Here is a 23,719-nt window from a genome sequence, read left to right on the forward strand (position 1 = left end):
ACACAGTGCCTACAGCCACTAGGGATCAGCATACCTGTATCATAGCTTTCCGGAACTCGCCCACAGGCATTGTCATCATTCCAGTAGGGTTCAGGCTCTTGAAGAAGTCCATGACCGTGATTTTGTGCTGGTCTGCATAGCTCTGGGAGAGGCAGGGACACCAGGAGCAGACACTTGACCTTATCACGTCTGTAACAACACCCCTCTCCCTCCCGCCAAAGGTGGCCAGAGGTCCCAGAGCCAGCAGGCGGAGGGGAGGTGTGAGAAGGCAGACTCAGGGGCTTAAGATCAAGAGTCCTTCATAGACTGAGGCCTGGCAAAACTGCAGACCATGATGGTTCTGGTGTGTTGCCCAGTTTCTGGAGCAGGATCTCCACGCCGCTCCAAAGGTGGGAGGATTGGAGTCGATGGGAAGAGGGCAGGTGATCCTATTTACGTGTATTATTTAGTTTTGAAATTGCCTCTGCTAAAACTAGTGTGGATGGTGCACTGTGGCTGACGGGGGGGCCGTTGTTAACTCAGAGACCAAAGCAGCAAACCACTATGTAGTGCGACAGGCAGGGTGGGCTCTTGGGATCACAGAATTCTCATCATTTCACACAAATGCTTATGCAGAGATGTACGGTGTTAGACTATTTTAAAAATAATATCTCATTGTTTTCATTTCAAAAATACTACTTACTCACATTGTAAGGTAATTTTAGATTAGTAGAAAGAAGTAAATGAAAACTAACCCATGAATCCAATCCCACCATCCAGAGGTAACATCTGGATGTGTATCCTTTTATCTATCTATCTATCTATCTATCTATCTATCTATCTATCATCTGTCTACCTAACATCCATCTATTGATCGATCCATCCCTCCATCCATCCGTCACCTTTCTACTGTACATACTGTTGTATAAAATGCACTGTACTAATACACTGTGATCACCTTTTCACTATCATTAAGATATTCTTTTGGGGTCTTCTTTTAGTATCTCAAAAGGCCCCGGGGGGGCCCAGCTGCATTGATGATAGCCCTGCATTCATCCTGCTCACGGAGGAATTCCTCAGGGATCCGTCCTTGGTCCCCTGTTCTTCTTTCCCCACACTTTCCTCTCTGGTATGCACTGCCTCTCCCCCCCCAGGGGGTCAGTTCTGCATCCTCAACAGCTGCTCACACGTCCGTGATGACACCCTCCTGGCCCCTCAACCCAACACATCCAAAGGGAGTGTCAGTCAGCTCAGTTCTGCAGGCTGTGGCTGTGGCAGATGCCATGGGTGTGCCCTCAGTGCCCACCCCAGTTCCTTCATAGCACTCCCCTCTATAATGCAGGTGCCAGAATGCTACAAATCGACATTCCCCAAACCTCTTGCAGCTAGGGGTCGGAATGGGCTGGGTTTCACCAAGCGCCTGTGTGAGAGGTCTGATCTGGAGACAGCAGGCCATGGGAAGATGTGGGAGCGGCTTCCTGATTCAGCAGGTGATTCCTGATCGGGCAGGAGCAGCCGCTATCCTGGCAACCTAGTCAGGGTGTTTGGGGAGCCATTTCTGGAACCTAAACCAAGAGTCTGTTTCTTCAGCCCTCCCAATGTTTCTGTGGTCTGTCTTTGGTAATATGTCCCTCTTCACTTAATCCAGCTAGAGTGGATTCTGTGGTCAGCAACTAAGAGCCTTGACCAGTAAAAGGGCCCCTTATTTTGGTAGGCGCTATTGATAAGACCCAACGCAGCTCCTGCCCTGGAGGACTCAGTCTTGTGGTGAAAGGGTAAAGCAGAGGGCTATGGGAGCATATGGCAAGGGCATTTACTCCTGACCGGGGAATCTGAGACAGGTTGCCCAAGGACGTGACACATGAGTAGAGACCTAGAGAATCAGTAGGAATGAGTGAGACAGAGGGCAGGAGGAAGGGTGCTCTGCGCAGACAGAGCTGCGTGTGCACAGGCCTGGAGTAAAGAGAACCAGTGCAGAGAAGGACAGGGAGGAATCCAGTGGGGCTGAAATGTGGAGAACGAGGCGGGAGCATGGGGAGGGCTGGGGCTGGAGAGAGAGGTGGGGCCAGGAGGTGGCCCCCTTTACCTGTCTGGACTTCCCTACCTCTGAATGATACCATCTTTCTTTTAGTCCCTTGGACTTGAAATTTTGGAGTTATCTTTGGCTCCCTCCCATCCCCACAGACCTCCCTTCTCCCAACACACACACACACACACCACACAAACAGACACACCATTCATCAAGTTCTGGAGATGCTCCATAATGATATCTCCTACATCTGTCCCTCCACTTCCAATGTCATTCTCAGCCAAGTTATTATTCCACATCTAGAATACACTATTGTGTCTTTATTGGTTTTCCCACTCTCATCTTGACCTGCTTCAGTTCATTTCCCTCTCCACTGCCTGAAAAATCATCCCTGGTTCCTGCTGGATCCACATCACACCCACTGCTCAACTCACGCTATCTCCTTACTCCCTACGGAATCAACCTTGAACCCTGAGCCTGAAATCTGAGGACTGCCCCATCCAGCCACAGCCTCCCTTTTCAGCCTTGACTTCCAGGCTTCCCGATGAGCCTGGAGCCACACGGTGGTTCTTCTACAGGAGCCACGTGGTTCTGTTCCCATCCCCAAACACACTGCATGCAGTCCCAACTCTGCTCCTTTGCTGGTGGGAGTCCTCTTCCCAGAAGGCCCTCCCTGGCGCTGTTGCTCCCCTGAATCCTTTCTGCTCTTTAAGATCCTTGCCCAACCCCATCTCTGCCAGGAAGTATCCTTTTCTGTCATCCCAATCCTACAGTGACCTCTAATTTGGATTCTGATTATATTTGCTGCCTTTGTCACTTATTTATTATTTATCATATGACAGTTTCCATTAGAAATTACAGATTTGATCCATCCTCCCAGCCAGATTGTTGGCCCCCTGGGAGGAAGGGCTATGTTTTACATTACATGTCTGGTTTGGTCTCTTCTCTTAGATTCCTTTTCTGTGCTATTTTAAATCAACAGCATCACTTTGCATCAGATAAGTCCATTCCTGTTCCCTGGAGCATCCTGATCCTCTTGCAATACAGGTTTCCCCCTTGGTCCCATCTGACGCCATCTGACTCATAAAGATACTTGATGTCCCTTTGCCTTCTAGAACTTTTCACACAACAATAGTTTTCATGCAAGAGCTCTTCTATTTAGCCCTGGAAACTAAGGCACAGAGCAGACCCAGCAGGGGCAGGAAGCAGCCCAGGGCTACACACCCTGCAGAACCCACATTTGCATGGCAGCATCCCTGCTCCTGCTTCCCCAGGTAGCAACCTGTCTGCATCCAGCAGCAGCCCCGTCACCTCCCACTCAAGGCAAGAGCCAGCAGTGGAAACACCAGACCCGTGGCTGGTGGCTGCTCTGTGAGGCGATCAGACCCAAGGGGTTCTAACATCCTTTCCAGCTCTAACATTCTCTGAGTTTTTATTTCCACCATTTTATCTGCCCCCTGGGATTGCTGGAAACCATCTGAGGAAACACTCGATCCAGGAGCAGGTTATCACTGGATATAAAGGACTTGAGGGTCCCTCTTTAGCTGAAGTCACCAAATAGCCATCCTGACCACAGGGGTATCTTGGCATCCTTACCAGCTACTGGAAAGAGCACATGTTTATTGGGTGCTTATCATATGCCAGGCATTGTTCTAAGCACTTCACGTGTATTATAGAATTTAATCGTCACAACAGCCCTGTGGGGTGGATACTATTATTTTGCCCGTTTTACAGATGAAGAGACTGAGGCACAGAGGGCTTTCGTGGTCTGCCTCTGGTGGTACACGAGCAAGTGGAGGAGCCTGGCTGATAGAAACCATCCTGTCCCAAGCCCCTCCCATTTCAGCCAGGTCTGGATCCCTGAGGTATCCAGAGTCCACAGGGAATATTCCATGTCTGGGGCATTCCTTGTCAGAGAGGATTGTGCAGCCACTTTGGGGGAGGGGAAGTCTGGGTAGCTGATTTGGAGCCAAAGGTCAGCTTTCTCCAGGGTCCCTGGGGCTCACCTGGATCAGTTTCAGGGGGTTCGTCCACAGGAAGAGGGTTTTCTTGGCAGAGAGGCCTTGCACTGCCTTGTATACCACGTCCAGCTGGGGGTGGACGGCACACACCCCATCCAATGTTTTCACGAACTGCTCGGACACCAGCACATTCTGAGGCAGGAAGAGAGGGGACCCATCACGAGGAGGGCACCACCATCGTGCCGTCTCCTGCCCAGACCAGCGGGTCACCGAGCCAAAGTCAGAGTGTTCTGTTTTTCCCAGTTTGTCCCGCGTTGCTGCTCCTAGCCTGGATGGTTCACGTTTCTTAGAGCTTGTGACTTGACCTGTAAGTTTCCTACGCAATTTCAGTCAAACGTTCTAGTCAGGTGCTGGTGGCTCATCACATACTGTCAGCTCAGCTCTGCTCTCAGATGGCGAGCATAGGTGTCTGTGTGTGACAGATGAGACGCAGCTATGGGGGTTGCAAGATCCCTCATTCCAACCACCCTGTCACGGCTCAAAATGCATGGGAACCCCCCTTTTGGAAGGGCCCTCGGAGTTGGGTTACAGGCCGCAGGAGAAAATGTGTTCTGTTAAATCGTGTTTGACCAAACTTGGCCTCCACTGGTCTGATCAATCTGCTTTATTCCTCGGATGTGGTTCTGAGTATCTTTTGCCTTTTCAAAGAATTGAACCCATCCTTAAGGGCTGAAGACTTACTCCCTCCCCTTTGGAGATATTCTAGAAAAAGTTCTAGAAGGATCTACAATAAAGGAATTCCAACACCGTTTAGAATTATGGCAGCGTGGTTGACAAAAGGGAAGGAAAAGGCTAATGCAGACCTATTTGTTCTGATAGGCTTGTTAAGGGGCAATGTGACCCCAGCTCATGGGTGTATATGCCATCTAGGGCCTAAACAGCACCATTTCTAACATCCCCTCAGACACACCCAGGAAGCACCTGGGTCCATACTTCCAGCCTGCATCGCGGGGGAAAAAGCCAAGTGCTAACAAAACCTGGACCTGTGGCTGAGACTCGTGACGGGGTGCGATGGGGGCTGACGCAGCATTGTGGGGTGCAAGGTCAGAGCTGTAGGATGAGGGCAGAGAGAGGGCCTCCGAGGAGAAGGACCAGGAACACAAGAAGGAGCCTGGGGCAGAGAGAGAGGGTCAGGGGACAAAGGGAGAAGAAAATCTGATATGTGTTTTTATAATGTTTTATAATCTGTGGCAAATATAAGTCCAGATTTTACTTCTTATTCAGTTCCAAAGAGCTGATATTCATCAGCTTTAAATATTCAAATATCATCACTGATATAATTGCAAGACATTAAAATCTTAGCAAAACATCATATTTGTGTGGCATTAAAGAAATGTAAAAGGACTTTGCCTTTGTAGAACTCTAGAGTAGGAGACAGAAGCCCTGGGTTTACTCCTTGCTGTGTTTCTCACTTGCTCTGTAGTCCTGAGCAAGTGATCTAACCACTCTGTTTCAGTTTCCTTATATGTAAAATGGGAAAATGAGGAAAAGTACCTGTTATGGGTTGAATTGTGTCCCCACAAAAAAGATGTTGAGGTCCTAACCCCCCGTATTTGTGAATGTGACCTTATTTGGAAATAGGGTCTTTGCAGATGATCAAGTTAAAATGAGGTCATTGGGGTGGGCTCTAATCTGATATGACTGGTGTTCATATAAAAAGGGGATATTTGGACACAGAGACAGACATGCACGTAGGGACAACACCATCTGAAGCTGAAGGCAGAGACTGGGGTGATGCTTCTACAAGCCGAGGAATGCCCAAGATTGCCAGCAACTACCAGAAGCGAGGAGAGAGGCAGGCAACAGATTCTTCCTCGCAGTCCTCTGAAGGAACCAGCCCTGCTGACACCTTGATCTGGGACTTCTAGCTTCCAGAACTCGGACACAATAAATTTCTATTGTTTATGCCACCCGGTTTGTGGTACTTTGCTACGGCAGCCCTGGGACATGAATGCACTCTACCTACCTTCCAGAGTAGGATCCAATGAGCTGGGGTATATGAAATCACTTTGGGGTAAAAAGAGATTATAGAATGGTAGACAAGCACAGGATATTGTTACTACCAGCTACCGCCTCCCGAGTGATTCAGGCAAGGGCACCCTTGGGCTCTCCTCCTCCATCCAGGGAATTTTACCCTCAAATACTACTCTGAGTAGGCCAAGCCATAAAATGAAAATTCAAGTTGGTACATTTTAATACACAGATTCTAAAAATCCTGTGACTCTGAAACCATTCTGGGACCAGGGCCATTCATCAGCAAAGCTGACAGTAAACGAATTCTGTTCCGGGGTCCTCCTGCCTTAGTTTCTGGTATTTCCTTACCTCTCGCTCAGGCTCCCTCTCAGGTGTTCAGGTCCTGGGTTCCCAGGATCTGGTAATGATTTCACACCGGGATGTTATTGACTGAATGGCTCCTCTTACTGAAAGGACCCTGGAGGGCAGAGCGGTACTCCTAAAGGAGTGACCTTTTCATGGAGCATTTATGTGAGGGCCTCTGAGGGACAGAGCTGTTGGCACCTGCTGACCCAGAGTGGCCATGGTAACTGGCTTGCTCCCTGGGAAGAGCAACTGCCATTTGATCACTCACGGAAATGTCGAGGTCTTCCATCCTGGATTTGGGGTTCCTCTTGATGGACAAGATAAGTAAAACAGCCCCTTCCATACTCATAGGGTTCAGAAAAAGCTGTGGTAGGAGGGGAGAGACAAGAGGAGGCTGAGATGGGGACAGAAGAGGCTGGCTCAGAGCACGGCTTCCATTGCTTCCCATCAAATCACAATCTATGTCTTCCTCCCAGACTTCTTTGTAAGCACCTGTCTCCGTCTGTCTGTTTGTCCATCCATCCATCCACCTGTCCATCTCACTACTCATCCGTCCATCCATCCACCCATTCATCCATCCATCCATCCACCCACCCACCCACCCATTCATCCATCCATCCATCCATCCACCTATCCACCTGTCCATCTCACCACTCATCCATTCATCCATCCATCCATCCGTCCACCCATCATCCATCCATCCACCTGTCCATTTCACTACTCATCCTTCCATCCATCCATCCACCTATCCACCTGTCCATCTCACCACTTATCCACTCATCCACTCATCCATTCATCCATCCATCCATCCATCCACCTATCCACCTGTCCATCTCACCACTTATCCACTCATCCATTCATCCATCCATCCATCCATCCATCCATCCAACAAACATTTATTGGGGGCCTGCCATGTGCCAGTTATTGGGTTAAGTGCTGAGGGATGTGCAGGCAGACATGACAAGGTCTCTGCCCTCAGGTAGCTTATGCTGTAGAGAGGGACACAGGGAAACAAGTAAATGGCATCAGAAGTGCAATGATGGCAATGACAGAGGTACACACTGGTACCCCAGCAGCAAGGAAAGGAGTACCCAGCACAGTGGAGGGACACTGCGCTAAGCCTTGCAGGACTAATGGGGATTAGTCAGATCTGAAGAAGAGGGGATAGGACCAGGGGAGGGAATAAGATGCACCGAAGGAGACAAGGGTAGGCAAGTGCGAAGATGCATAGGTGCTTAAGCAACTGCAGACGTTTCGTGAGCAGGAGCAGAGAGAACGCGCCCACAGAGCTGTGATAGGCCAGATCACACAGGACCTTGTGGGCTTAGCTAAGTACTCAGGGCATTATCCCAACAGTGCTGGGAGCCACTGGAGCGTGGTGTAGAGCAGGAGACATGGAGCCCAGCGGCTCTGCTTACTAGCTTTTTGGCCTTGCGTTAATTCCCAGACACCTACATGCCTAGGAATGCTCTGAGGATTCAATAAATCAATTCAAGCAAAGTATTCAAAATAGCGCTTGGAAGCAGCCAGTGAATGTCAGTGATTATTCTTGAAGGCTTTCAGCGAGTGGTTTCCTGATGAGGCAGGCCAAAGCTTTTATTGAGTCTCACTGTGTGTCAGCATCTGCTGTTTCCTGGGCTCGGATGTTCTCCGGTGAGAAAAGAGCCTGGAGTCCTGCCCTCATAGGGCTTAGTGTCTAGAGTCCTTTGCTTGACTCATTTCCCAAGGGAATCCCTTATTTTTCTAAGATTAGGGAAAAGAGGGCTGGGACTGGATGTGGAGAAGCATAGATCATTCCAGTGGCAAAATGGATGTGGCCTCCACCTATGGCCAAACTAAGAGTTACATTTTAAGCTTTTTTTCTTTCACTTTTAAAACATTTTCAAAAATTAAAATATATTCGTTACACACGCTCATTGGAGAAAAAATTTTAAAGAGGCAGAAAAAATGTTAGTCTCCCCCAACCAGAGAAAACTCCTATTGTCGTTTCACTGAGGCAACTTTTTAGTCTTTTAAAATTCAGGTTCTCTGAACTGCCCTTGGCTTCACTGGCCACCGAGGCTGAATCTTTCATAGGCTGGGTCAGCCTCCCTTCTCTGAGGTACACTTGGTCCCACTGCGGCCAGGCCGGACGCGCAGCTCTCCCAGTCCCTAGATGGCCGTCTGGTCTGGTCTGCAGTCACCATGCTGCCTCCACTGGTAGGAATCTGACTTCCTCTTGTCACCTTCGCAGCTCTAAGGTGGACGTCCTCTCGGATGGCAGCTCATCTTGACAGATTCCTAACTCCCGTTCTTCTTCCACCAGCGCCCCACATCTGTGGTCCCCCCGGAGCCGCCCCCACATCTTGAGGGAGTTGGAGTTGCAGTGGAAAACCGGGTAGAGCCGGCTCCCCTCTGCCTCTTGCCAGCTGTGTGGCCTGAGCAAGTCACACGGCCTCCGTTTTCTCACCTGACAAGTGGGGCTAATGGAGCCTACCTGGAGGGTTGGGCTATGCGTAAGGAGGCAAATCACTTGATACGGGACCTGGCTCATGGTAGGAGCCCCAGAAAGGGGAACTATTAATAGGAGTCCCCATCTCTCATCTGTTTTACGACTGCCCAGAAGCTTCTATGTTATAAATTAGCATCTATAAGCAAATTAATTTAAACTGAAATAGGTATTCATTTATTCATTTAATAAATATTCACGGAGCATCTACTATACACCCAGGGCTAGGTACAACGGGTACAATAATGGGCAAAACCAGACACAGTTTTTGTTCTCATGCAGCTTTCACACTAGTGGGGGACAGAGTGTCAAAGTCACTCAAATGAGGGTGTAAGGAGGAACTGCAGCAAGTTCTGCAGGAGGGGGTGAATGGGGTTCCGAGGACTCTGGCGGGGTCCCCTGAGGATTGCTTCTCAAGCTGCACTCGGAGGCACAGCGGCAATTAAGGCAAATGGAGGGGAGCAGAGGGGCCAAGGCGCTGCAGGCCTCCCTGCAGCCTGAGCAGCAGGAGGAAGGGAGATGAAAGATCCTGAGGCCCGCCTCGGCGGGAGAGTGAGGGAGAGCTGGCGGTAAACCGAGGAGGGAGAAGTCCACAGGGATGAGAGAACTGGATTTGAGCAACAGGAGGCCACAGGGGGTCTAAGCTGGAGAAGAGTAGATGGGGGCTGGGGGCGGAAGTCAGGTTTATGCTCAAAAAGTACACTCAGGAGAAGTGCGTGGAGGAGGCCCAGATGGGAGGAAGGAAGGCGGGTTAGGAGACGACTACTGTGCACCAGTGAGAGCGGAGGGTGACGTTGGGTTTACAGCAGAGAGACAGTCAAGAACATACACACATGTGAAGCACAAGGTAGATTTTCCCAGTGATTCACTCCAGCAATATCCAGCCCCATCACCCTGCTGCCCACACCCAACGTACATGCATACACACATGGATGCACACATGCACAGACGCATGGACACACACAGATGCACACACAGACACACACAGATGCATGGACACACATACGGATGTACAGACACACGGACACACAGATACACACAAGGATGCATGGACACAGACACACACATGGATGGACAGACACACACTGATGCACAGATGCACATACAGGCACAGATATACACACACAGACACATGGACACACACACAGACACATGGACACACGGACACACACATACATACATGGATGCACGCATAAATGGCCCGTTTACAGCTTAGGTGAAGACTTTACCTTCAGAACTTTGAGGCTCTCATTGAACTCCAGTCCTTTGCTGATTTTGGAGGCTCCTTCATTGCTGATGTTGTTGCTGCTAACATCTAGGTAGGCCAGGGAGTTGTTGAGTCTGAGGACCTCCCCTAGGGCCGTAGCCCCCTCATTCTCCAAGCCGTTCATGGAGAGATCCAGTTTCTTCAGGGTCACATTGGCCTCCAGGGAGAAGGGAGAACAGCACCAGCATCAAGGTTGCATGTGACTCATCCAGGAAATGGCCCTATTTCTGCCCCCTGCTGGCACCCAGATGGGGAGCTCAGCGGGCCCCGGGAAAGAGGGTTCTGCCAGATCTTTCCAGACCCCTCCGAGCTGGGCTCAGAGTCTCAAGCACTCTTGAGACTCATTTCCTTTGGGTTCTGGTCATTCCCTACACAATAATTAAACTGCTTTCTTGAAGTAGCCCCAAAGATGCCACCTAGGCCCCGGCACGGTGAATTTACCTAGGTAGGATTGATACTATAGAATGACGTGCACCCAGGAATGGTGGGAGGGAGACTAAAATGCGAAGAGCACTTGATGAGAGCTCAGTATGCCCTCATCAATGGTGACCATGAAGAAGTGGCTCAAGATGGCGGCCATCCTCATCCGGGCTCAACACACCACTCCCAGAGAGCACCTTACCCGGAGACCATTGCACAAAGCCACAGCTCCCCGTGCGTGGAAGTGATTCCAGCTCAGATCCAGCGAGCGGAGCCCTACATTGAAAGCTGGGGGAGGAAGGAAGTCAGTTTAGCATCCCCTACATCCTGGAGAACTCACTCTCACAGTTGGCAGATATCCATGATGTTGGGGATAAAGATCGCTCAATACTCATGCAAAGTAAAACACTGAGATCACGTTTTTTCAGTTACTCACTTAGAAACCTGTAAGATGATTCCCAATGCTGGCAACAATGTAGTAAAATAATCATACTCATATATTGCAGGTGGCGAGCAAATTGGTATAATCTATTTGGCAAATAGTATCTTGTCACGGATATTTTCCTATAAAATGTGTATACCCTGTCACACAGCTATGTCACCTCTGAGATTCTTCCTAAGGAGACAGGATAGGATATGAGAAGGGCTACATGCTTGCAGATGTTTACCATGACATCACTTGTAAAAGTAAGGTTTGTGACCCACAGGGGAAGGGTAAAGTATATCATAAATATCCATCTGGTGGAATATTACCCAACCATCAAAATAGATGGAGATAGCATGGATAACACAGGTTGTATTTACACAGGGAGGTTGTGATGGGCATGGCATATCACGTGACATGATGCCTCTTTCGTGGAGACCTATGGGAGCAGTGGCGGCTCCAGAATTTCTATCCAGGAGAGCTTTGGGGACACAACCAGTTGGAAGTGGGGAGGCGTCAGGCTCGTCTAGAAGCTTGGTTTGCACAGTAATTGCACTTTTTTTTTAAACTTAAAGGTGCTTTGCTTACATGCTATATACGGTTGGGAAAACATCCTATTTAAACATTATCATTGTGACTTTTTATTTGGGGAATGCAGATATGTGAGGACACCATTGGAAGGAGAGTAAAACACTCTTGAAGGTTTACTAATGGGAGGAATCGCCTTCAGTCCTCAAGCCCGGGAAAATGTCTTACTGTATTTTATTTTTTATGGACAGTGCACTGGGTACTGATGTGTCTCTCTCTCCGTCAACCACCAGGACATACTTTCAGTAAAGTGTACAATGCCTTGTATTATTTTGAGAACAAACCCTCTCCTGCCTTCCTTCTCTCTCTCCCTTCTCCTCTCTCTCATTCTCCTCTTACCCTTATTTCCTCTTCTCTGCCAATTCCCTCACTTAAGTTATACCCTACACACCTGCATCTTTTATATGGCTACAGAATTTAAATTTTAATTCTGATCTCACCACTCACTTGCTGTGTGACCTTGGGCAGGCTACTTATCCTTCCCCTACTTCTGTTTTCTTATCTGTAAAATGGAGATATTAACCTGCACAAGGTTTTGGTGAGGATTGATGTAAAATCCCTAGCATGATGCCTGTCACAGAGCAATCACTTAATATTTGGTAGCTTTAATAATAATAATAAACAATTAAATATTTTAATATTAATATTAATGTTTTTATTGAAGAAATGTTTTAAAAGATGCATGTATGGTATGATGATAACCATATTAAAACAGAATGTAGTCTGTCTCACTTTAAATTTATGACAGTTTTCCAACGGAGACTAAACTGCCCAACAATTCTTGCACACTTTGCTCCTCCCTTCCTAAATGGTATTTTATACCTTCTCCCCTCTCCTCAAACCTATCAGCCTGTACCCCACTCTCAGCTGAAGATCTTGCCTCACTGAGAAAATGGCAGCGATGAGATGGGAGAGCTCCATCCTCCCAGCATGAAATCTACCCCACCTGCACCTGCCCCACCCCCTCGGCCTCCTCCCTCTTTCAACGAACAAAAAGGTCCCGACTGCTCTCTGAGGAGACCCCTCCATCTTTGTTCTGGTTGCCATTGCCTCCAGCCTTTTCAAGGACTTTGCTCCTATAATTATCTCCTCCTTCTTCTGCATCATCAGTTTCTTCCTCTTTTCTTCCTATCAGCATTTTACATCCTTAAAAACTCCCGGACTCCGTGTCACCTGTCTTTCTGTCCCAGCCTCATCTCAGCGGAGCTTCAGGACTTGTCTAAGTTGCTGTCTCCACTTCTTTGCATCCCATTTTCAACTCAACTCACTCCTGTCGGGGTTCCGTACTCGCTCACTTCACTAACACAGCACATGTCAAGATCACCAATTATCTCCATGTTGCCAAGTCTGTGGTCACTTTTCTGTCCTCATCTTATTTGACTTCTAAGCAGCATTTGACCCAGTGGACCACTTCCCCCTTCTTGAAATACTCCCTTACATGGCTCCTTGATGCCTCACTTTCCCTCCTATTTGACTGACCACCCCTTCTCAGACTCCTCCTCCCCCTCTGTGACACCTAAAAATGTTGCAGTGACCCAGGGGTTAGTGCCATGGCCACCTACTCCACTCTACACTCCTTGCCTCGATGATCTCATCTTGTCCCATGGTTTTAAATACATCTACATGCCCGTGACTCCCAAATGTGTATCTCCAGTCCTGACCTGTTCATCAAGCTCGAAACTTGTATAGCAAACTGCCTACCTGATATCGTAGGTGTCAAATGGGCATCGCAAACATTACGTGGCCAAAATGGAAATCTCGATGCCTAACTCCTCATGCTCTATACCTGTGACTCCGAGTTTTCCCCGTCTAAGTAAGTGACACCACCATCCAACCAGTAACTGAAACAAAATAACCATGAGTCTATCTTAATCTCTCCCTCTCCCTCATTCTTCCCATCAGCAAGTCCTTTTGGTTTTACTTCCAAAATATATTGTGAATCCATCCACTCTTCTCTCCCACCACCTCCTCCCTTAGCTCAAGCTATTATCCTGTCTTGACCAGTCTACCGCACTAGCCTCCTAATTGGCTTCCCTTCTTCCATTCTTGTTCTCCTCAGGTGCATTCTTGATACGGCGGTTCTAAAACTGTAAATCAACCCGTGTCGTTCCCCCACTTAAACATCCTTCCATGATTTCTCATCACATGTAGAATAAAATCCAGACTCCGTGCATGTCATGGCCCACAAAGCCCAACTTGAGTGGCTACAGGCCACCTCTATGACCGCTTCTCCTTCCGTCCTCCTCCCTTGTCCACTCTTCTCCAACCACACTGCCCCTCAGTTCCTCAAATACGCCAAGCTCGGTTCTTTCTGCCTGGGATGCTGTGCTTCCAGAACCTAGCATGGCTGTTTCTTCTTTGATATTCAGGTTTCAACAAAAAGCCACCTTCCCCATGGGGCTTTCTCTCACCATCCCATTTAAATGAGCACCCCTCTCCCCACTGCTAATATTGTCCTCCCCTTTTCTATTCATTTCCTCAGCCATGAGCATTTAGGTTGTTTCTGTTTTTTTTCTTTTATAACAGTTTTGCAGTGAACCTCCTCAGACATCTCTCTGGTATGTGTGAGAGCTTCTCTGAGTCATATAGAGGCGAACTGCTGCATCATAGAATATACACATTTTCAATTTTACCAAGTACTGTCAAATTGCTCTCCAAAGTGCCTTTACCTAGCAGCTTCTGTGTTCTAATTTCTCCCTTGTGTTCACTGCACTTGATATTCTGTGACTTGAAAATTTTGCAGCTTGGGTAGATGACAAGGGGGATCTTTTTGTTGTTTTATTTTGCGTTTCTCTAATTACTGAAGAGTTTGGGCATTTGGCTTTCTTTTTTCACTGTCTGATTGATCTATGGGATCTTTTATCAATATTCTGAACACTAATCTTTTATATTATACAAATGCTGCAAATATCTACTCTCATCTGTTGCTTGTCTTTTAACATTTGCCCCATAATGTCTTTCATCATACGCAAGTTTTACGTATTGTTGTCAAATATATGAATCATTTTTGTTGCAGTTTATGGCCACTGTGCATATTTAATCATCCTTAGCCCCCCAGAGGTCAGCAAGCTATTTCTCTAAATGTTCTTCTAATCATTTTAGTTTTACTTCCCACATCCAGGTGTTTGCTCCATTTAAAAGGCACTTCAGGTGTGGTTTACATACTTTTTATCATCAGAACATTCAGTATAGCCATACAAAACAGGAGATGCAGCTCTGACAAGCGATTGTCCCCAAGTCCCTCTCGTTTGCTGGTCCCCCCGCCCCGCAGGAGACTCACCCAGCATCTTTCCCAGGTGCTCTCCTCCCTTATCAGAGAATTCGTTGTGACTGAGATCCAGGGTCTTAATTCGGTAATCAGTCTGGAGAAAGAAACAGTGGAGGGAGAGGTAGTTTTGTCTTCTCTGTTACTGCAAATACCTCACTTCTCTCAGGGCAGTGGGATGGAGGGCTCCCATACACCAAAATTAGGTGGGCTAGGGCTCTTAGACTGAAGACAATTTCTTGTTCATTCTCTGTTTAACTGTGGGTGACTGCTGGGAGAACTTAGCACCATGTGGCTTTCACCAGGATCACCAGAGTCCAAACACCAGCTCCCTAAACCATGCAAGTAAGTGGCCTCACTTCCCTCTGCCCAGAGCCACTCCCAGGTCCCCCAGCTCTCCCAGGGACATCTCCCACATGGCTCGGTTGCACCCAACCCTTGCTTCTTACCGACAGGGCTTGGCTGAGCAGCTCTGCGGATTCTTCCTCGAAGTCATTTCCTGTAGTGAAGGTGGGCGTTTGCAATGCTTTCCTTACCCGCCCATATCCTAGCCCTGCCTGTCTCCTCTCTTTGGAACAATCAGCCATAGAAAAGGTGGCAAGTACTAAAAGCCAATGTATGGACACAGGAGAAAGAAGGGCAACCATTTACCATCCCCTTTAATGTTCCCTTCTCTCTCTGCCATGACTGTCCAGGGAGTTAGAGGAATTGGTACACCATACCCTGTGCTTCCATTGGCAGCATCAACCTCTGGCATAGTGCCTGTTTTTTTTTAAATGGAACTTGACAAAATGATTCTAAAATTCTACTGCAGGAGAAACTGCACAAGAACAGCCAAGATCACTTCGAAAAAGAAAGTCAGACTTTGTCTACTCAAATATACAACATATTATGTCATATCACATAATTATATAACTAATATATTAAATATTATATATTTGATATATTTTATTAATTAAAGCTAATTATTAAACATAGCCTATTATAATTTTAATATTCTAAACAAATATTAATAGACAGACATCTATTTGTATGTAATAGACAGAAAAATAGAAAAATAGATTAAGGAAATGGAAAAGAGAATCTAGAAAGAAACCTATATTTATATCAGAGTTTAATATATGATAAAGATGACATTTCAAATTAGTCAGTAAAAAGGATAGATTATTCAATTAATGATGCTGGGGCACCTGGCTATCAGTTTTGGAAATATGATATTTGATTCCTACCACATGCCATGAACAAAAATAAATTCCAGATACACTGAAGATCTAAGTGTAAAAAACAAGATTACAAAAATATTTGAAGAAAATAAAGGAAAATATTTTTATAATCTGAAGTAGGAAACAGTTTTATAAGCAAGACTAAAATAATCAAATCCATAAAAGAAAAAGACTGATGAACTTGACAACAGTAAATATACAAACTTCCCTACAAGAAAACACCATAAACAAAGCCGTATATAACATTCAATCATTCAAGTATGAATATCTTTAATATATAAAGAGTGCCTAACATTCAAGAATACAAACAACCCCATATAACAATTGACATTTCACAGAAGAGGAAATAAAAATGGAAACAAGCATCTGAAAAGATGTTCTATTTCAATAGTAATGTGGGGATGTAATAAAGATAATAGTAGCAATGAACTCTTATTGAATACTTGTGACCTAGGACTGTTCTAGGTGTTATAGATTTTTTTTTTTTTTTTTGAGAATATTGGCTCAGGGCCAATATTCTCTTTTCCTTTTTTCTCCCCAAAGCCCCAGTAGATAGTTGTATGTCATAGTTGTACATCCTTCTAATTGCTCTATGTGGGACACCACCTCAGCATGGCTTGATGAGTGGTGCGTAGGTCTGCGCCCAGGATCCGAACCGGCGAACCCCAGGCTGCTGAAGCAGAGTGCACGAACTTAACCGCTACGCCACCGGGCTGGCCCAGTGCTATAGATTCCGTATATAGATATAGTCTATATATAGACTTAATCCTCACAATCACTGTCTGAGGTTAGGTAATATAATTCTCCTAGTTTACAAATGAGAAAAATGAGTCACAGAAGGGTTAAATTCCTTGCCCAGTGTCAAAGCTGGGATTTGAACCCCAGTACTGTAACTTCAACATTCACACACACAATTCTGATTCACAAACAACTTGCCAATAACCCTCCTGGCAATGGTAGAGGGAAACAGATATTACATTGGTGGAATTGTAACCTGGTACAGTCTTCTTAAAGGGAAATTTGGAAATTAATTTTTAACCTCACAAAAATGGGTATATCTTTATATTCAGTAATTCTTCTCTTGAGTGTCTATCTAGAAATACTAGAACACGTGCCCAAAAGATGCATGCACAAGTAAGTTCTTTAAAAATTATTTGAAAGATTGAAAAACTGGAAATGACCTACATGTGCCCCACTCCCAAATAGGGGGATGTTAGATAAACTATACCACTATATCTAACCACAGAATACTACCCAGGAGTTCAAGAGAATGAGATAAATCTACTTGTTCTGTCATAGAAAGAAATCCAAGATATATTTACAGTGAAAAAAGGGAAATTGGAGAGTAATACCTGACTTGTAATAACATTTATATTAAAAAATACAGGGGGCTGGCCTGGTGGTGCAAGTGGTTATGTGCGTGCGCTCCGCTGCAGTGGCCCAGGGTCCGCCGGTTTGGATCCCGGGCGTGCACCGACACACCGCTTGTCAAGCCGTGCTGTGGCGGTGTCCCATACAAAGTAGAGGAAGATGGGCACTGATGTTAGCCCAGGGCTAATCTTCCTCGGCAAAAAGAGGAGGATTGGCAGATGTTAGCTCAGGGCCAATCTTCCTCACAAAAATAAATAAATAAAATAAAATAAAATAAAAAATACATAAACTCTATTTATGCATTTTTTTCTCTGGATACTTTTAAGATCTTTTTATCATAGGTGTTTTTACTATGATATATTCAGGTGTGGATTTCTTTTTATTTACCTTAGGACTCACTAGGATTCCCGTATCTGAGAATTCAGCAATTCAGGAAACATGTCCACTATTATTGTTCAACTATTGTTGCTTACTCATTCTCTTCTCCTTCTGGAACTCCTATTAGCTTTCTTGGGTCTATTCACTCTTTTATCTTTTATATTCTCTATGTCTTTATCTTTCTATGCTGCAAAGATAGATAATATCCTTTTATCTATGTTCCAGGTCACTAATTTAATTCACCTGTATCTAATTTGGTGTTGAATTTGTCCATTGAGTCTTTAACTTCAATGATTATATACTTTTCATTTCTAGAAGTTCTGTTTTTGGGAGGAGTCTTTTAAAAAATAGTTGTTTTTTCTTGTATGTGTTTCTTTTTATGTTCTTAATCATACTAACACTGTTCATAGTTGGGTGCAAGATATCCGTTTGCTTGCAGTGTCAGTTAATTAATAGTGCTCCTATGTAGTTTGGAGGATAAATTATATGGTCACTCAATGTCTAGTCTATATCTGATAATTCTATTTTCTGAAGTTCTTGAGGGTTGGATGCTGCCACTTGTTGAGTCTGACAACTCTCGTGGTGTTTTGTTTCCTTGTTTTGCAATTTTGGACTGTGAGCCCATCTTTAACATTTTTTTTTTTTTTAAATACCAGTGTAGTTTATTTATTTTTTTTCCCCCAAAGCCCCAGTAGATAGTTGTATGTCATAGCTACACAGCCTTCTAGTTGCTGTATGTGGGACGCGGCCTCAGCATGGCGGGAGAAGCAGTGCGTCAGTGCACACCCGGGATCTGAACCCCGGGCCGCCAGCAGCGGAGCGCGCGCACTTAACCACTAAGCCACGGGGCCGGCCCTGTGAGCCCATCTTTAGTGGAGCTTTATCTGTGAGAATCCCAAGCAGCCTGGAGCCTGGGTTGAGGGATTGTTCCTCCAAAGAGGTTTTATGTTTGATTCTGTTGCATGTCCCAGGGCATTACCAGCGTAGGACCACTTTTTATGTTGGTGTCTTGCCTTAGGGGTTCCAGGGCCCTGTAGATAGTATAAATTCAAACCACAAATTCAAGCGAGGGCAGGTCTGTGGGTACTAGAATTCTCAAGCGACTTTTTTTTTTTTTCTGTGAGAGATACGGATAATAAACTAATTAAAAAATAGGTGTACAATAGGCGGTCAGGTAGCAATAAATGCCACTAAGAAAAACCAAGCAGGGAAACTATAGTGATGACGATGGAGAGGTGCTGCTTCGGCAGGGTGGTCAGAGAAGTCCCCCCTAAGGAGATGACATTTGAACGGAGACATGAATGAAGCAAGAGAGTTAGCCATGCAGAAATCTGGGGTAGAGACTTTCAAGCAGAGGAAGGAATGTTGCAAAGTGAATCAGAAGTCGCTTGTCCAGGAAAGCCAGGAAGCCAGTGTGGCCGTGGAGAGGGGGCAAGGATGACTGGAAGCGTCTAGTAGGGTGTAGACGCGGCGTTCTGGTCTCTGAAAACAGAAGGACCTGGTCTGGTTCAATTAGACCCTAGATTCTCTCTGCTCTTCCCTTCTCTCCTTGTCATTCCTGACGTCCTGTCCCTCCTCTTGCATGGGCTCACCTGAAAGCTGAAGCTCCGAGAGCGACGAGCTATTTCTCTGCAGAAACTCTGAGATGATTCTGGCCCCCTCCAAACCAAGATCATTGTCGGAAATATTCTAAAAGGTAAGAAAACACTTACGTATGTAAAAATCCCATCAAAGGGCCCTCATTAACAAACAATGTGTGTGGGCGGGCTTCCTTGAGGCCTGCACCCAGGGATTGTGGTTAGGGTGGGGAGAGGAGGTGGGTGCAAGGGTGGAAAGGATTAAGTGGTGCAAAGGAGAGAAGGGAGGTAGGAAAATGGGCTTTTCTAATGCCTCGCTGGAGGCCCTGGGGCTGGTCTCAGTTTCCTCTGAGCCTCAGTGACCCCCACTTCCACAATTTAGCTTTGGTACTTTAGATAAGAACATTGTAATTTTTTTTGAAAACCAAGACAGCTTCATTTGGTGAGTTTGGCATTAAACAATTGAAAAATTCATTTAGAGTAAATCATCATTGTAAATTCCATTCATTGATTCACGAAACAATAATCCCTGTGCTAGGAAGAAGTAGGGATATAAATGGACATAGTCCTTTCAGGCCAGTGGGAGGGACTTTATATAAATGAGCCATTATTATTTTAATTGTTTTTTCTTCTTTTTTTCAAATTTTTTTTATTGTGGTAAAATAGACATAACACAACATTTACCATCTTAACCACTTTTTTTTTTTTCCTGTGAGGAAGATTAGCCCTGAGCTAACATCTGTGCCCATCTTCCTCTATTTTGTATGTGTGATGCCTCCACAGCATGGCTTGATGAGCGGTGCATAGGTCCACGACGGGGATCTGAACCAGCGAATCCTGGGCTGCCAAAGCGGAGCTCGAGAACTTAACCACTATGCCACCAGACTGGCCCCCTCAGGCACATTGTATTTTATGAAATTATTTTTTCTTTTTCTTTTTGGTGAGGAAGATTAGCCCTGAGCTAACATCTGATGCCAATCCTCCTCTTTTTTGCTGAGGAAGATTGGCCCTGGACTAACATCTGTGCCCATCTTCCTCTACTTTATATGGGATGCCACCACAGCATGGCTTGACAAGCAGTGCGTCGGTGTGCGCCTGGGATCCAAACCTTGGGCTGCCACAGCGGAGCGCGAGCACTTAACCGCTACGCCACCGTGCCAGCCCTACGAAATTATTTCATGCCTGTATTTTCTTTAAGAAAGTTCCCTTTTAAGGCAACTATACAGAAGTAAGTTTATCCATTTAGGGCCTTATGAGCTCCAGAGAGAAACAGTTTCTTAGGGTTCTACAGCCACAGGAAACACTGTCCCTCTCGCCAGCCTCTGATGTGTGGTCCTCCTATGAGAAGTCACTTCTAGAGGAGAGAAGCCCCCAGACTGACTGCAGAAAGCCCAGGGGCCTCTGGCTTGTCTCGAGTGCATTCTGAGACCCCCGGATGTGGTGGTGGGAACCAGCAGAGCACAGCACAGTACCATCTCCTGGAGGTAGTAGTTCTCTTGCAGCATCTCCACCAGGCTCAAGACGCCCTCCACCATGATACAGTTGTCTGCCAGCTCCAGGGTAGTAACAGTCGTGTTGGACTTCAGCCACCACAAGGGGAGGGGGAGAAAGACAGAGGTAGTTGGTGACCTAGTCAGTTCCCTGCCCTTGCCCAGAACCTGTCCCCTCTCTGGAACATCCCAGCCTTTTCAGAGGGTATGGAGATGCAGGCTAGCAATTCTAGAGGAGTGGATAAGGACAGGAGAAAAGTGCAGGGACGATTCATCCTCCTGAGTTTTGCTGGGACAATATGCTTATTCTGGGCACCTCCACCAAAAGGGGCTCCCCAGGGGAATTTAGAAGAGGGACATTAAAACAAAGCCCTGAAAAGTAAGAGGCACAAGGATGAGCTGAACAGACTCTATTTAGCCTCGAGGAGAGAGGCCTGTGACTTACTCCAAAATTAAGAAGAACTTGGTAGATTTAATGAGGGTATTTAAACATAAAGCATTCACTGTGCCTGCTTCCTTCAGAGGCCTTCCTTCTAGTTTAGGCTTCAGGCTTATCTGGTACTCTCTTTTAGTCAGAACGTTGGCTCAAGGCTGTTTGGAAGGAGCTGGACTTAAATCTGAGATAAATATCTACATCCAAGCTAGTCTGCATTCCCACAGTGAGCAAGACGAGGGGAATGATTTGCAGCATGAGGGACTGGAGTTAGCTCTAATCAGCACTTTCATTCTTCCCTTCCCTACCTCGTTCCCAGTACAGAAAGGCACAGAGAGCAGACACATCTTTGGATTTGAGCATTTTCAAAGTGCATCAAGCAGTGAGGGAAGCAGCACGTGGTCAGGAACTCTAGGTCCAGGAACAGGGGAAAGGTGATGGTGTGAGCTACTGCAGTGCAGTATGGTCCACCCAGGGGCTTCACGACACGTCCTCTGGTCTCAGCTCTCAGGGGTGGGCAAAATTCCGTTGTGCTCAAAGGCAAGGAAGATGGCTCAGGTGGCCTCCCAGTCTAGGTGTCATTTAGCAGTGTCCAGAAACGTGGGTTAATGCCCACTTCCAGAGTCACCCTGGGACCAGCACAGTGCATGGTGCAGTGGGTGCCCGATCACCAAGTCCATCCACATTCATTTCACACGGGCCAGGATCTCTTTGTCACCCTCTGTGCTAAGTGCTGGGAAACAAGCATGAACAGAGAACATCCCTGCTCTCCAGGGGACTGTGCCCCACCAAGTGCGAGGGCACGGAGAGAGGCGGATGAGGGACAGACGTGAGGAAGTATGAAATGGGATCCCTATCATCAGGGTGCTTTTAGTCTAAGCCAGGGAAACGCAACATGTGAAAAGTCAAACAGTATAAAAGATAAATAAAATTTCAGTCCATCAGAATGGCACAGTGATTAATTGTCAAATGAGTGATCCAGAGAATCAAGGAAGAAAAAATGCCCCCCAAACAGAAACTGCTGTTACTAAGAACCAAGGGGCCCAAGTCCTGAGAGGATTTCATTATTATCCATTTTTTTCCCTAAAACTCATGAGGTAATGGTGCATTCCTAACACTTCATTAATCAGTCTTTCAACGCTCAATAAATTTCAAGATGGCTTTGTTCTTTCTCTTCTCTTCCTTCCCTCTCCACCCCCTCCCTAGAAAGCAGCATGCTTCTTAATGGGCATGTGTTAAATGCAAATGTTGCTGTATTTCCAAAAATGAGGGAGTGCTTTTTTTAATCGAACTTTCTCTTTACCATCCTAAGTGAACCAATAGTGTAGTGCTGACATACAGTTGTTAAATTTTCTGTTTTCCTGGGATGGGAGTCAGTTTTGTATATAATCCATTATAATTACATAAAGCCATGATGAATTCAAGGTCAAGTCCTTGTTCGCTCATGCCAAGCAGAGAGGAAGAGAGCGTTATTCCTGCCGGAAAACATGATCCACTCTGCAGTGTGATCTTTAAGAATTATAATGTTGCAAAAGGACATTGAATGGAATGGCTCAGTGGTGAACCCACTTACAGCAAAGGTGAGCTTTGGAATTGAGACCCAGGCTAACATTTTGTATTGTGCTCTCAGTCACTCTTCTGGGGCCCACAGGCTGGTGCCTTTGCTTCCTGAATAGGAAAGAGCATAGGGGGCCGGCCCCATGGCTTAGCGGTTAAGTGCACGCGCTCCGGTGCTGGCAGCCCGGGTTCGGATCCCCGGCTCCCACCGCTTCTCCGGCCATGCTGGGGCCGCGTCCCACATACAGCAACTGGAAGGATGTGCAGCTATGACATACAACTATCTACTGGGGCTTTGGGGGGAAAAATAAATAAATAAATAAAATCTTGAAAGAGCATAGAGTTCCAAGGCCCAGGTCTCTAGCAGCCTCCTTCCCAGGAGCTAATGGGGCATCCATCCTGCCAGCGGAAATCTACTGGCAGTCAAGCAGAGCTTAGGGCAGGATGGGCATAAAGATTGCAATTTAGGGTTCCATGGAGGGCTCTCTGACTCTTGGCCCTGCCACCCTATCAACCCCCCACCTCTGCCAGGCTTCATGGGCCCCCACTGGCATGCTCACCACCAGGGCTATCGCAATGGCCTTGGTACCCTTGGGGCCCAGCCCATGGTGGTTGAGGTTCATATAGGACTCCTCCATGTTCCGGATGAAGTAGGAGACAGGCACTACACCCATCAGTTTGCAGGCCTCCAGGTATAGTTCCCTTTGTCCGGTGGTGAAAAATTTCTCGGTATCTGCAGAGAAAGGTGCAAGTGGATGAAGTGGGGTTTCTCTTCTGCCTTTGCCTTATCTCCCCTCTAACTCCAGGCCACATTTGCTTCTGACTGGTGCCCCCTCTGCCTGTGGATCTGTCCCTATGGGTGTATGCTCTAGAGGGCAACTCCAATTGGG

The 23,719-nt window shown here is 46.5% G+C and overlaps 1 protein-coding gene across 1 annotated transcript in view; it reads right to left on the reverse strand.

The window, feature by feature from the left end:
* Positions 1-23,719, reverse strand: part of LRRC74A (leucine rich repeat containing 74A) — a 29,149-nt gene that overhangs the window by 1,086 nt on the left and 4,344 nt on the right. The window contains exons 3-12 of the mRNA XM_014784447.2: positions 23,390-23,562; positions 20,822-20,929; positions 19,365-19,461; positions 15,250-15,299; positions 14,816-14,897; positions 10,726-10,811; positions 10,066-10,260; positions 6,617-6,712; positions 4,015-4,161; positions 35-142 (exon numbers count right to left, since the gene is read on the reverse strand). Of these exons, the coding sequence (XP_014639933.2) occupies positions 35-142; positions 4,015-4,161; positions 6,617-6,712; positions 10,066-10,260; positions 10,726-10,811; positions 14,816-14,897; positions 15,250-15,299; positions 19,365-19,461; positions 20,822-20,929; positions 23,390-23,562 (1,142 nt within the window). The remainder of the gene's footprint in view (positions 1-34; positions 143-4,014; positions 4,162-6,616; positions 6,713-10,065; positions 10,261-10,725; positions 10,812-14,815; positions 14,898-15,249; positions 15,300-19,364; positions 19,462-20,821; positions 20,930-23,389; positions 23,563-23,719) is intronic.

The sequence above is a fragment of the Ceratotherium simum genome, chromosome 24 (assembly GCF_057802395.1).
Source record: "Ceratotherium simum simum isolate JZ-2026a chromosome 24, ASM5780239v1, whole genome shotgun sequence".
NCBI classification, from domain to species: domain Eukaryota; kingdom Metazoa; phylum Chordata; class Mammalia; order Perissodactyla; family Rhinocerotidae; genus Ceratotherium; species Ceratotherium simum.